The 12,116-nt window shown below is 40.2% G+C and overlaps 2 protein-coding genes across 2 annotated transcripts; both read right to left on the bottom strand.

Annotated features, from left to right (window-relative positions):
- Nucleotides 1-242: 242 nt before the first annotated feature.
- On the bottom strand, nucleotides 243-7,497 carry LOC141017358 (methyl-CpG-binding domain protein 3-like). Its single transcript, XM_073492047.1, has 7 exons — nucleotides 7,371-7,497; nucleotides 5,304-5,475; nucleotides 3,498-3,635; nucleotides 2,782-2,872; nucleotides 2,508-2,685; nucleotides 1,190-1,342; nucleotides 243-1,074 (listed from the first exon to the last, which is right to left on the bottom strand). Exons 1-6 carry the CDS (start codon nucleotides 7,382-7,384, stop codon nucleotides 1,195-1,197), a joined length of 741 nt encoding a protein of 246 aa, XP_073348148.1. The 5' UTR covers nucleotides 7,385-7,497; the 3' UTR covers nucleotides 243-1,074; nucleotides 1,190-1,194.
- A 1,402-nt stretch (nucleotides 7,498-8,899) lies between these two features.
- uqcr11 (ubiquinol-cytochrome c reductase, complex III subunit XI) lies at nucleotides 8,900-11,640 on the bottom strand. Its single transcript, XM_073491118.1, has 3 exons — nucleotides 11,522-11,640; nucleotides 10,702-10,824; nucleotides 8,900-9,287 (listed from the first exon to the last, which is right to left on the bottom strand). Exons 1-2 carry the CDS (start codon nucleotides 11,569-11,571, stop codon nucleotides 10,704-10,706), a joined length of 171 nt encoding a protein of 56 aa, XP_073347219.1. The 5' UTR covers nucleotides 11,572-11,640; the 3' UTR covers nucleotides 8,900-9,287; nucleotides 10,702-10,703.
- Nucleotides 11,641-12,116: the final 476 nt, after the last annotated feature.

Here is a 12,116-nt window from a genome sequence, read left to right as displayed (position 1 = left end):
AGTTCATCCAATAATAACTCATTTTAACTTAATTACTTAACACATTATGTAAATGAATGTCGACAGGAAGGTGGAAATAAAGGTTTCTTTTAATTTTAAAATTGCAATAATCCAAGTTGTTTAAAATAATAAACCTTTACATCTCAGGCGCACTAGTCCTAGATCGATGTCCACCTTCAACAACCTCCTAAATGTTCACACGATAATGACAAAATAAACGACAAAACAATAAACAACACCGGTCATAAAAGAGTTGCATTTATTTGACAGTGACACAGTGGTACGGAGACAAATAATGAGACTTGTAATGAGGTACAGTACATCTTGTTCTGAGGTACATCAGCGTTGTTATTGTATTTTCTGGAGGGTATGCACTTTTTTTTCCCTGTTACTGTCTGAACTCAAATGAAGTTGGCAAAAAAAAACCAAAAACTAATCATTTTGTCAATACAAAAAACACCATGACTCGAACTTTAAATCGATGTAAACTGAGGTTATTTATGAGAAACAGCACTATGTTGAAATGTAAAAAAACCTTTTAATCAAAACAAGCTAAATCTTAATATTCACAGCCACGAGAGCAGCCGTGTTCATGTAAACATACTGCAAACTTCCTATGCTTCCAAACATAAACACACTACCTACAGTGCCAGAGTAAAATATAAAAGAGCGACAATGTTCTCGTAGAATAGTTAAAAAGAAATACACTTAAAGAGGTTCTCAACATCACACACGCACACTTATCAGTCACAGACATTAGGTTTGTGTTTTAAACTTTGAGCTTGAACAGCTGTTAACTAAATGTAACACTGTATTGTATAGAGCACCATCTGTAACTGCCATACATTAGTAGAGGTAAACATGAACTGAAACTCAAAGCACCGTCGCAGGAATAAACTGTCACATATAAAAATAAAAATAAAGAAAACAGTCTTTGTTTTAGGTTAATGAACTCCGCAGAACGTCTGCATTTATGAACTATTTCAGTTAAAACTGTGTAAAAAAAAAATAACCACGGTGCCAGTTGTGTGAAAATCAAAACGAGTTTACCAGCAAACTTCATGTCAAACAAGCCTGTGGGAGAGATGAGAGAGAGAGACGTGTTACATGTGAAGCGTACGACAATCAAAGAGCGGCAGTGAATCAGCCGACAGAAAGAGATTCAACGTCACTGGCAAGTTGTTTTTACCTTGGCTATAATTCCTCCTTCTCCACCTGCTCAACCTTCTCTGCTTTGCTGACTTCTGCGTCTTCGGTGGCGTCCTCTATATGAGCCAACATGTCAGCCGTGAGGGCTTCCTCCAGACGCCTCCTCACATTCTGCACCAGGTCCTCCTGCTTCCTGATGGACACACGAGGAGAAAATAAAAAGGTTGCACCACTGAGAACAACTTTAACAGCAAAGACTCGATCACGACGGAAAGAATTTAGTTTCAACATCCCCACGACTGGTTACGGCCCCTGCTGCTGGATGGGATCGTGCTGTGTGGGTTTGGTATTTACACCCTCTATCTGTCTTCGAGGCTGCCGGAGGAACCGGTTGAAGGAGCCGACTGCAGCAACAGCCCGATCTTGAGCACCTGGGCCCGGTGCTCTGGGGTATAAAAGTCTGATCCTCCTTGCCAGCACCTGTGCGCTTCAGTTTTGTTTAACTACCGTTTGCTACACCTACACCACACCATCTCGCATCTCATCTTGCAGTTTATTGTTTAGTTTCCTATGTTTATTATTCTAAAAAAAAATGCATGAACATCTGCACTCCACATCCTTGCCTGTTTTTGTCATGGCATGGCATGCTCCGTGTAGAAACACGGCTGTCCATATAAAAAGGCTCATTCCAAGTTTCAGGTGATTATACAATGAAGTTATGAATATTATTTTCTATTTCTGCCAATATATCCCCCTAAATCCTACACACTGGACCCTGCAGTCTACATGTTGAAGTGTCCTTGGGCAAGATACTGAACCCCAAATCGCTCCCGGTGGTTCTTCCATCGGTGTGTGAGTGAGTGTGAATGGTTATCTCTCCTGATGCTATTTAAGCTCGATGCTCCTTCTCGGGAAAACTGGACATTAAAAGGGGCACTATGTAGTTTTGGAGAAGAAATTCAAACTCAGAATTTTAATATTTACAATATTAATGAGGTAATAAAACAAACTCATAAATATTCATTTTTTCCATAACTGAATAAACAAGCTGTTTCTCAGAGAAAAATAAGGTCCCCAGAATCAGTCAATGAAGATCTTTCTCTTCTGATTAAGACTTCAGAGTGCACCTTTAACCCCACAGTACATGTAAAATGTGATAATGTAATAATGTTTTCACTTGAACATGTTACACCACCTTGTTTCCGGTTGTATTTGTCACAACAAACTGCACCTTAACAGTTTATTTGATTCACATTTGACACGTTCAAAAGAGTCCTGCATCTGACATCTTCTCAGAAGAAACTAATAATAATGACGAACCCTACGGTCAGGAAGCTCCAGCTGCGTGGACATTTTACCTGATGTCTTCATCAGTCACTACGAAGGCTTTGCACAGAGGTTGTGACGTGTTGAGCCAGACTCCAGGGTTCTTCTCCACTGCAGCTGTGAGCTGTCCGGTGACAGGAGCGGGGCTGGTGTGCAGGGCGCTGGCGATGGCAGAAAGCAGCGTTTTATCTGAACTCGCAGGCCCAACACCTAAGCAGAGGACAACAAGGAGGCACAAGTCAAGCATCTGAAAATATTACAGCTTTGAAGTTATTTAAAGTTGGGATATCTTTTGGTTAGCCTCACCCTGTAAGCCTTTAGGCAGATCCATAGTTTTCACCAGCTCCTCCGCGATATCAAAGGCATTTAACCCGCTCAACTTCCTCTCCCAGAACAGCTGCAGATTGAAGCAAACCAAAACCAGAATTACCACCTTGTGGCTGTACGCCTCAGCCAGCCAGCCAAGTTGCAGTTAACACCCATGTCAATCAATCAGTCTTTCTTTGTACGGCGCCGATTCACAAGAAAAGTCATCTCATGACACTTTCCAAATGGAGCAGGTCCAAACCACACTCCTTGATTCATTTATTCTGTCCAGACTCACATATGTAGTGAGGACTTTGACGAGATAAAATAAAAAAGGGATTTTTTTATTTTTTCCCGGTGAGTAATTTGTAGTGAAATATGCCGTTTTAACTTAAAGCATATTGTCATAGAGGAACACAGAGGACTGACGGAGGAGAGCTTCATCACACGTTGCAACGACGATCACCTGAAGCTCAAGATCATCAAAATCAATGAGCTTGTGTTTGACTCCTGCTTCAGTTTATTAAGAGAAAAAAAACAGTCAAATTCCCCGTGTGTGTTCACATGTTTGGACAATAAACTACTCGCAGGAACAGAAGTTTCCTTTCGCTCACTGGCTGTTCGTTAGCGTCAGTGAAATGGAGATTTTATTGCTTCCTGAAAACAACAAACGGTGTAGAGAAAATGTAAAGATGTGTATCTTCCCTCTGACTTACTTGTTTGGGTTGGTCCACAGCCTTCTGCGGGTCCGTCTTCACCTTGTTGTTGGGATGATTTGTTACCTTGGTCACTGGTTGTTTGAAGATGGATGCCGTCTGTCGAACTGGTAGTGTCGTGTTTAAATCAGGCTTGGCCTTCGAGAGAGACAACAAACGAGACTTAATGGGGAAATATTCTGATTATAAAAATATAAAACCTTTTTAGATTATGACTTGTGAGAAGTTACTGTGCACATCTGCTTTACTGTTACTATTACTACTGTTACCTTATGTCATTATTTGGAGTGTGAAGGGACGATGTGAACATTACAATAAACTGGATTATCATGATTCAAGAATAGTTTGAAGGAGGAATCTCTCCTTGAGATGAACAGCAGAGATAAAAGACTGTAACTATGTCAGTTTTATAAGGCACTAAATATTCCTTCCCAGCGCTGTCACCAGTCAATCATAAAACAGCGTCTGTGGGAGAGGTTTACCCACGAAGAACAAAGCAGTCTCTGGCAACTCTTCAGTAGCTTCAGGGTTTCAAGCCCAGATTTAGAAATTAAGGTGTGACTAAAAGGCCTTTGACAGTAAACATGACTTACTATACATTATGTTACTGAGTTATCATATAATATACACAAGCTCGATCATTTATCCGGACCTTGGTATTGCCCGTTGTGTTTACATTAGTTGTCATCAAGATTTAGCCAATATGATGTCAGAATACACAGCAAGTTATTTTTATAAGACCTTGGGTGCCGTCACAGTCTGGAAACATTTTGGGTTCAACGCCGATTGAGAACAACAACACCAGACTGCCTCTTGAGAAATTAATGATTGTCTAACCCCTGTGCCAAACTTATTTTAGTTCAATTTTGGCTAACAGGGCCTGAGAGTCCATGTTATTCATTGTTTTGTTAATGTGGTTTTGTTTTATTTATGTTTAATTTTTTCAGGATATTTTAATACATCTCTCACGTTCCAATTACAACGTCAGAATATTAGGAAATACACGTCAAAGGGTGTACTCGTGTCATTACGCTGTTATATTATCATCACATCAGTGGAGGTCTCAGAATGACAATAATATCGTTCACCACAATTATTTTGGGAGTATTATATCATCCGACAAAAGCAGTCACTGCCACAGGACTACACTACAGACAACTATTAAAAGTTTAGTATGAATCATAGTAATTCATGAAGGACTGATTACAGACACATCTACTGTTGCCCGGGCATTTATCAGCTGCAGCTTTATGGCAGCGTGGCAAAGAAAGCCTCTGTTAAAAATGTCTTGTGACACATCAAAGAGTGTTAGCCAAAGGCACGTGGGAGACTCTGAAACAAAGAGGAAGACATTTGTACGGTCTGATAAGAACATGACTGAGCTTTTAGGTCGTAGTAATTATGCTAAACACTATGTGCATGTGTCCTGAAGTCTATGAATCAGTGCAGAACTTAATTAAATCATGATTTTGTGGCAGGATGTCATTTAGCTGACATGTAAGAATGAAGAAAAACTACAGTATCAAGATGTAGTTACAGTAGCTGACACATACCTATTCAAATAAAGTCAAGGCTGTAATAATCATCAAATGTCCCTCCACTGTTGGTCAAAAACTTGAACAAAAAAACCCTCAATTACATGAAAAAGTCCAAGGAAGGTGAATATGTTCACTGGGGATTGTTCTACTAATTTCATAGCGTCCAGAGATCACTGAAAGGACACAGTGGACACTTGTGTTGGGGTTTTCCCTGTCAGGTAGCCCTGCAGAGTCACGAACGCCTCATAAATACCAAACAGACACTCACCCTGATTTGATGGTTGATGTCATAGAGATGCTTGTGCCTGCTGCGCTGCACTTTGGTCATGAGCGACCGTCCTGCGATGGCCTGGCTGGGATTCACATTTGTGTGAAGGCTGCTGCCCAGACTGCGGACTATCTGCGGCTTGTTGAAGATACGCTTAACAGGTAACGTTACACTAGAAAGAAAGACGGACAACACATCATCAGCACACAATGGACCTCTTCAATATTCAAGCAATTATGGCTTTGGACATCTTTACATGGCTTCTTGAACTAAATGGACGTCTTCACAGGCTGTCGTGGTTTTCAGAGGACACCCGACTGCATCCAAGTTCACCTATTATAATCGACTTTGCGCTTGTTTTCCTGTCAAGTCGCTTACAGACATTTATAGTCCCTGTTGCATTTTTTGGAGCTTGTTTCTCAAGTGTAGTTGCTTCTTTGGGCTTAATCCCATTTCTCCTTTCTCTCCTGTTAATAAAGCGAAAACACCCACTTTGTCCTGCTGCGGGTCTCAATCAGCACACAACCCTGTTGCTTCTGCCGGTCCACCATACACAAAACCAACAAGGGGGAAATTTAAAATCTAAAAAGCGCATTTTTTTTAAGCTACCTGACAATACCAAGGACACAGTGGGCAAAAAATGGGAGAAACTATTACAAAGAGAGGAAGAAAGTTAAGTTAAGTGTGCAGTTATAATGTGCTACTTAATATAGTAAGTGCAGTTTTATCATTGAAATCCCTGAGAATAGATTATATTACTTCATGTACCTAAGTACATTTACTCAAGCACAATACTCCAATTTCGAGAAACGTGTACTTTACTTGAGTATGTCCACTTTCTGCTCCTTGATACTTCAACTCATCTACATGTCGGAGGCAAATATTGTACTTTTTTACTCCATTACACTTATTTGATAACTTTAGTTACTTGATACTTAAAGGTGCACTACGTAGTTTTGAGGAAGAAGAGAAAGATCACACAATTTCATACAGTTTTACTTTGCTTATATGTGGCGGACCCTGCCACCTTTCTAGCTTCAAACAGTGACACTCTGAGAACAGCATGTTTATCCAGAGTTACACAGTGCCCGCTTTAAAGTGCATTTAACATTTACTTGAATTTATTCAGGTACTAGTCAGGTGTGACTTTTGGGTAACAACACTGACTGTTCAATGATACACTCGGCAGTGTCTTCACGGTCATTTATTAATTTATTCACTCCTTGTTGGCCGGTTTGTTTTGTTCAAGTTCCTTAGATTTAAAAAGAAAAACATAAAATTACAAAGTCTGGCATCTTTTAAACTGTATACAGAGTACAAATCAACCAGGTGGCCTCTCTCCTCATGTGAAGTCGCCTTGTTTGGGGCTTTTTTGGGGCTTGTTTCTCTCACAAGACCTGGCAACACTGCTCAAAAAGGTGCCCCAACAGGACAGGTGTGATGACAGGTGAGTCAGGAGATGTACACCCGCCCACACCATCGTTAAAAAGGAGGTGCAGTCAGCTAAAGCGAGCGAAAGTAGGTGAGGTTGTTGTTGAGGTTTGTGGGAGGAGGAGCAGCAGCTTCGTGACACAAACGACGTGTGGAGAGTAATCAAGCAAGCGCTCATTTAAGGGTCCTTCAAAGCGGATAAATGAGTGTTTAGCAACAGCATCTTCCTCGTGTCGGGGTTTTAACGAGCTTAACGCGCTTCAGCCGAGGTTTTTACACCGTATTTCGGCTGCTGCTGCTGTAACTGTGCCTCGGCCGCGACGCACCGCAAGTCAAGCGTGTGTAAACAATGAAACTTAGCTAGCTAATCAAGCTAGCAGCGCCGCTCGCGTCCGCGTAGCAGCGACCCGCGTCGTCAGCGCCGTCGTTCAAAAGCTGCAAGTTTCCTCCCGTAGCGTGCTCAAAACCATCCCGAGTCCACGTGTGAGCTAACGTTAACCAAAGTTGAGGCAACCGACGGCGTGTTCATTAAGCTAAGCGCTGCTCTCAGATGCAAAACAGTCGCATGCGTGCGTGCATTTCCTGCAAAGAAAACTTTCGTTTTTTTTTCTCCAACTCATTTAAAAAAGTCCCCACCTTTTTCTCTCCATGGTCCCGGTCGGTCAGCTTCGCTTGCTCGTGGTTGGTGGCTTACAAGAGGATAAGAAGCCGGCTAGCTGCCTGTTAATGCTGTCATAATAATTGTCCCGACTCTGGTTTGTTATCGATCTGTCGGCTGTCTCCCGTCAGGAGCCTCCGCCGCGGCTGCAGATCACTCCGCCGGGACTGCGGACGACCGCGAGCGAAAAAACGCGTCCGTCCGCCGCGCTCGCGTTAACTAGTCCGCGCAGGATGACGTGGGTCTGCGGTCCGACTCACGCTTCCCACGGCTGGAAAATACCTGAAGTCATGTAGTAATAAGTGGTTCGAGTCAATTAAGTGAGTTAAAGTAAAGATATCATGTTAAAATATGACTTTGATTTAAAAATAAAAACAATATTATAATTATAAGATAAAAGTCAACATTTATCTTTTTAATCTAATAATTATCACTCTGTATCTCATAATTTTAGTTTTTTATTGATAAATGTAACTTTCTATCCCATAATTTCGAGTTATATCCCAATATTAATACTTTTTATCCCATAATTTAAGCCTTATGTCTCATAATTATGACATTATTCTCATATTTCTTTTTGTCATAATTATGATTTTTTTCGGCTTTAAATGGTGTAAATGGGCTTCCCCTGGGAATAGTAGTTGTCTTAAAGTCTAAAAGTATGTGATAGTAAATGTACTTAAACATAAAAAGTAAAGAAAATTATAGTCTACATATATTTACATGTATGTATATATACTGTACACTGTGGATCGACCGATTATTGGATGTGATATTCAGCATTTAACTGATTAATCTGTTTTCTTTATTTATTGCACATCACATAAATTAAAAACTCACTGCTTTGGCTCTGATGCAGGATGCAATCTGCAAAATAACTAGTGACTAAAGTTAACAAATAAATATATTAAAAAGTACAATATTTGTCTTAAATGTAGTGGAGTAGAAGTATAAAGTAGCATTTATCATTTAGCCGATTATATCTCTGCACTTTTTAGAATTGTATTCCTGATTTTATCTGGTTGAAGGTGTCCCTTTTACATTATTGTAAACAACTTTTACTTCTACAACAGCGCCAAGTGTGTGACTTATAATAAATCTGTAACTCCACAGCAGCCTTTACCTACTCCCGAGTAAGTACAAGACTTCTTCACATAGAAATATCTTAAAAAACAGATACACAATCCAAGAAAGGTAGCCTCACCGTGTAAAATTAAATGTTTTTTAATTAAAAACAATGTTTGGCTGCTCATTTAATACGCCCGTCTGGTGCTTTTAAGGGTTTTTTATATCACTGATGCCTATATTTTTTTATTATCATCACTTGTGATATTCCAATAAATCAGAGCCACATTTCAGTAATCTGACAGTCCAAGCAAACTGTAGCAGAACTCCACCGATGGGGCTGCATCAGGATACAAATACACTTTACTCTGACTTGATACTGGAGGGCAGGAGGACGGTATTTAAATCACTGCAAGTGAAATAACTGCACACGACCACAACATGGGACAAATCTCACATACTTTACTTGTTCCCCAAACAACATAACATGACAGATTTATCCATTTGTGATTCAGGTTTGATCCACAAAACACAGGAGACTGAAGATTCAAATAAATATCTGACCCCAAACTAAGAAGCAAAAGAAAACAAAAGTCTGTGTATCATCTGTTTTCCATTCACTTTTTCACTGGTTGAGGAACGTTGAAATGCCATCTCCAGGTTGCATTTAATAAGGATGATGGTGGTGAACAGTTCAGTGTTGACTTGAGCTGCAGGATGAAGATGACACCGTACAGTGACCTGGCATGGAACTGGGCTGGACTGCACGGTACCAGCGGCAGCGGTTCTTGTTCATTGTTGAAGTCTTAGTGTTAATGAACAGCAGCGACCTGACGGGGAAAATAAAGCCATTAGGTTGTAGAGTAGAAACAACTCTGTCATGTTGTCTAGCATGAGCCTTTCACGTCAACACACATTTGTCAATAATTGATTGTTTTTTTATTTTCACAAAGGTCACATATCCTGATCCAACACTGTTCGCAAACACTGTCACTGCTGAGTTTCTGTGCCAAATAACTAAGCTGCAGAGTGGTCGAAAGGTTTTTAAGGCATCCCAGTCTCATTCGAGGCTGCAACCCATGGTCTTAAAATAGGCGACTGTCCTGGATTCAGGTCTCCTGACACCTGAACTACCTGGCAGTTTGTCTCTGAACCACTTATTCTCTCATCGGTGCCCGCTGTGTGCCATCACCACCACCGTCAGGCTTCATCATTGAAATGGCGTTAGCCAGGTGATGAGACTAAACTATATTGATAACTCTTGTCTGACACAAAAAAAATGTCCAAAAAAGTGCTTCCTCTGCTAAAAAGGTTAGTTTGCATTTCCCAGATCAGGATGTCTCATGATGTGGAGATGAAGGGTATCACACCATCAGTTAACATTAAATCTTCATGTTTCTTTACATTTAGATTCATTTCTGTGTTACATGTGCTTTAACTGTACAATTTGCTCTGAAAATGAACATTTGCAGTTGTTTTCCGCACAAACAAATCAATCCCTGCGCCTGTAGTGATGTCCTCAGTTATTTCAGAATCAAATACACATGTTAAATGAAATAAACAAATATTGCTGTGATGTGTTCGTTTAATAGTTTTTGTACAACAATGCAGTTGCAGATGGAGGCAAAAGCTGATCTGAAGCTGTGGCTGCACAGATAACGCTGTACTTGATAACAGTATTAATTTCTGAAACAAGGTCAAACCTCTGCCCAGTACTGCCTGTGGTCACTGGATGTCCCCGTTTCCATCAGTTAGACAGCCTGTAAGTGAACGCCGCTCTTTGATATGATTTTACTGACAGTGGGGAAACCATATTAAGAAAGAAAGACAAACGATCGCGTTGAATGTGAAAACACCCGAAATAGATTTTTTTCCTCGTGGGAGGACCAGGTGTGAATGGTAAAAGTGACCGCCTGACCACAACTACACAGTAACCTTTACTGCTGCAGGTAGACTGTGGTGTGCATTTAAAAGTCATGTTCCAACTAAATTTGCCACAGTTGGAAAAATAATGCATAATCAAACAAAGTTATCATTGGAGTATTAGAGCAAGCAACATTTTGATTTGTTATTATCTCATTTTTGCTGTCTTGATTATTAGAAATATTCGCATTTCGAATAAAGCCAATATCACAACATATACAAAATCTACGTGTGGACGGATGTAAAGCAAGTCTACAGCTAATTTAGGTGTGTAATGTGACGTGATGATGCTTTAACTGTCTTTACTCATCAAGTGCTTACTTCTACTCGTCTTTCTTGAATTTGCCGTTGACGTAGGGCACATAATCCAAAAACAATCGCCAGTCTGTGAAGTGGACCAGAGCTACACCTCCCACTGTGCCCCATACAGCCAAAGTTGGGACCCTGTGGAGCAGAGAGCATTGTCAGGATTTGTTGTGGTGTATACACCAATAATAACAATGATCAGACATCATTTCAAAATCACAATTGTAATTCTCATTTTAAGACACAAATGCTGACTCTATCAGAGGCCAAGCTGTTATTGTTGTGTGAGTTTTCTGTTGCTCTGTAGCTGGAAAATGATTATTTGTGCAATAAATGTCAACACGAAACATCAGTTAATACCAGTTAGCTCGTCAGACGACGTAAGTCTCAAGGTACATTAATTTTGACATTATCCCAGACTATTACAGACACAATGGTTAACGGAATAATGATCTTTCTGACTAATCTATAACGAAAAACAACAGCTGCAGTCCTTCAAGAGAAATCAGTCAGCTAGCTAGCTAGCAGCTATCTACTCAAATTAAACGTATTCACACTGGGAAATTAAGGTATGAAATTCACATTTTTACTATGTGATCAGAGGGAAATACAACAGTCATTGAGGATAATGTGATGCTTTCTTCAAAATTGTCATTTTAAGCAACTTCAGCCTACGATTAGCTGACAGGTAGCTAAAGTCAGCATGTCCACACAGCAATGACCTCGGCTAGGCTAACAGCTAATGTTAGCTAAGGACACATCGAGATGCTGTTAGCCAATGTTTGACTTTACTTCTGCTTCCTCACGACTTGTACGATAAAGAAAAACATCTTACCATGTTTTGGCAATGGCGATATACTTCTGGCCGATTATTTTGCTGATCATTGTCGCTGTAAAGTCCTCCAAACAGAGGACGCGCCGCTTTAAAGGCTGAATAGGACTTCCGCTTTTGCTTTTCTAACTACGCGTAGAGCGTCAGGGTACTTCCGGTTAAGTGCTTCTTCTTCTTCTTCTTCGTCGAATCAATTCCGGTAGGCTTTACACAGGTGTAACACTGCCCTCTACCGTCACCAAGGAGTCATTTCAGCTTTTAAAAAAACCTCTTCCCAGCTTCAGTCTCTCCCCAAAATCCAAAAAGATTTAACTGACTGTACTTTCTGCCTTTGGCGATGATTTTAAAAATAAAAGCTCCCAAGAAATAAAACATAAATACAACTAAATAGCAATTCACAGTGTCATCACCTACCGAGTTGTCTCGGTCTAACAAAGATGTCACAGTTTATCTATTATGCCTTTGTTATTAATCAGCGTACATACTCATTCACACACAGCATTAGTGAAACCATTAATGGAGCTATTGTACCTTTTAATTGGGTACAAAAACTCAATTTCACAATAAAATATTAAGATCAACCACTACACTACTTTGC

Source organism: Pagrus major, chromosome 21 (assembly GCF_040436345.1).
Source record: "Pagrus major chromosome 21, Pma_NU_1.0".
NCBI classification, from domain to species: Eukaryota; Metazoa; Chordata; class Actinopteri; order Spariformes; family Sparidae; genus Pagrus; species Pagrus major.
This window is presented reverse-complemented; position numbering and strand designations above follow the sequence as displayed.

Coding starts and splice junctions, on each gene's coding strand:
- LOC141017358 (XM_073492047.1), bottom strand. Junction 2,873..3,497: donor CTGTGGACCAACCCAAACAA/GTAAGTCAGAGG, acceptor TTCAATCTGCAG/CTGTTCTGGGAGAGGAAGTT. Junction 1,343..2,507: donor GTGACTGATGAAGACATCAG/GTAAAATGTCCA, acceptor TGTGTCCATCAG/GAAGCAGGAGGACCTGGTGC.
- uqcr11 (XM_073491118.1), bottom strand. CDS start 11,571: ATGATCAGCAAAATAATCGGCCAGAAGTATATCGCCATTGCCAAAACA. Junction 10,825..11,521: donor ATCGCCATTGCCAAAACATG/GTAAGATGTTTT, acceptor TCTGCTCCACAG/GGTCCCAACTTTGGCTGTAT.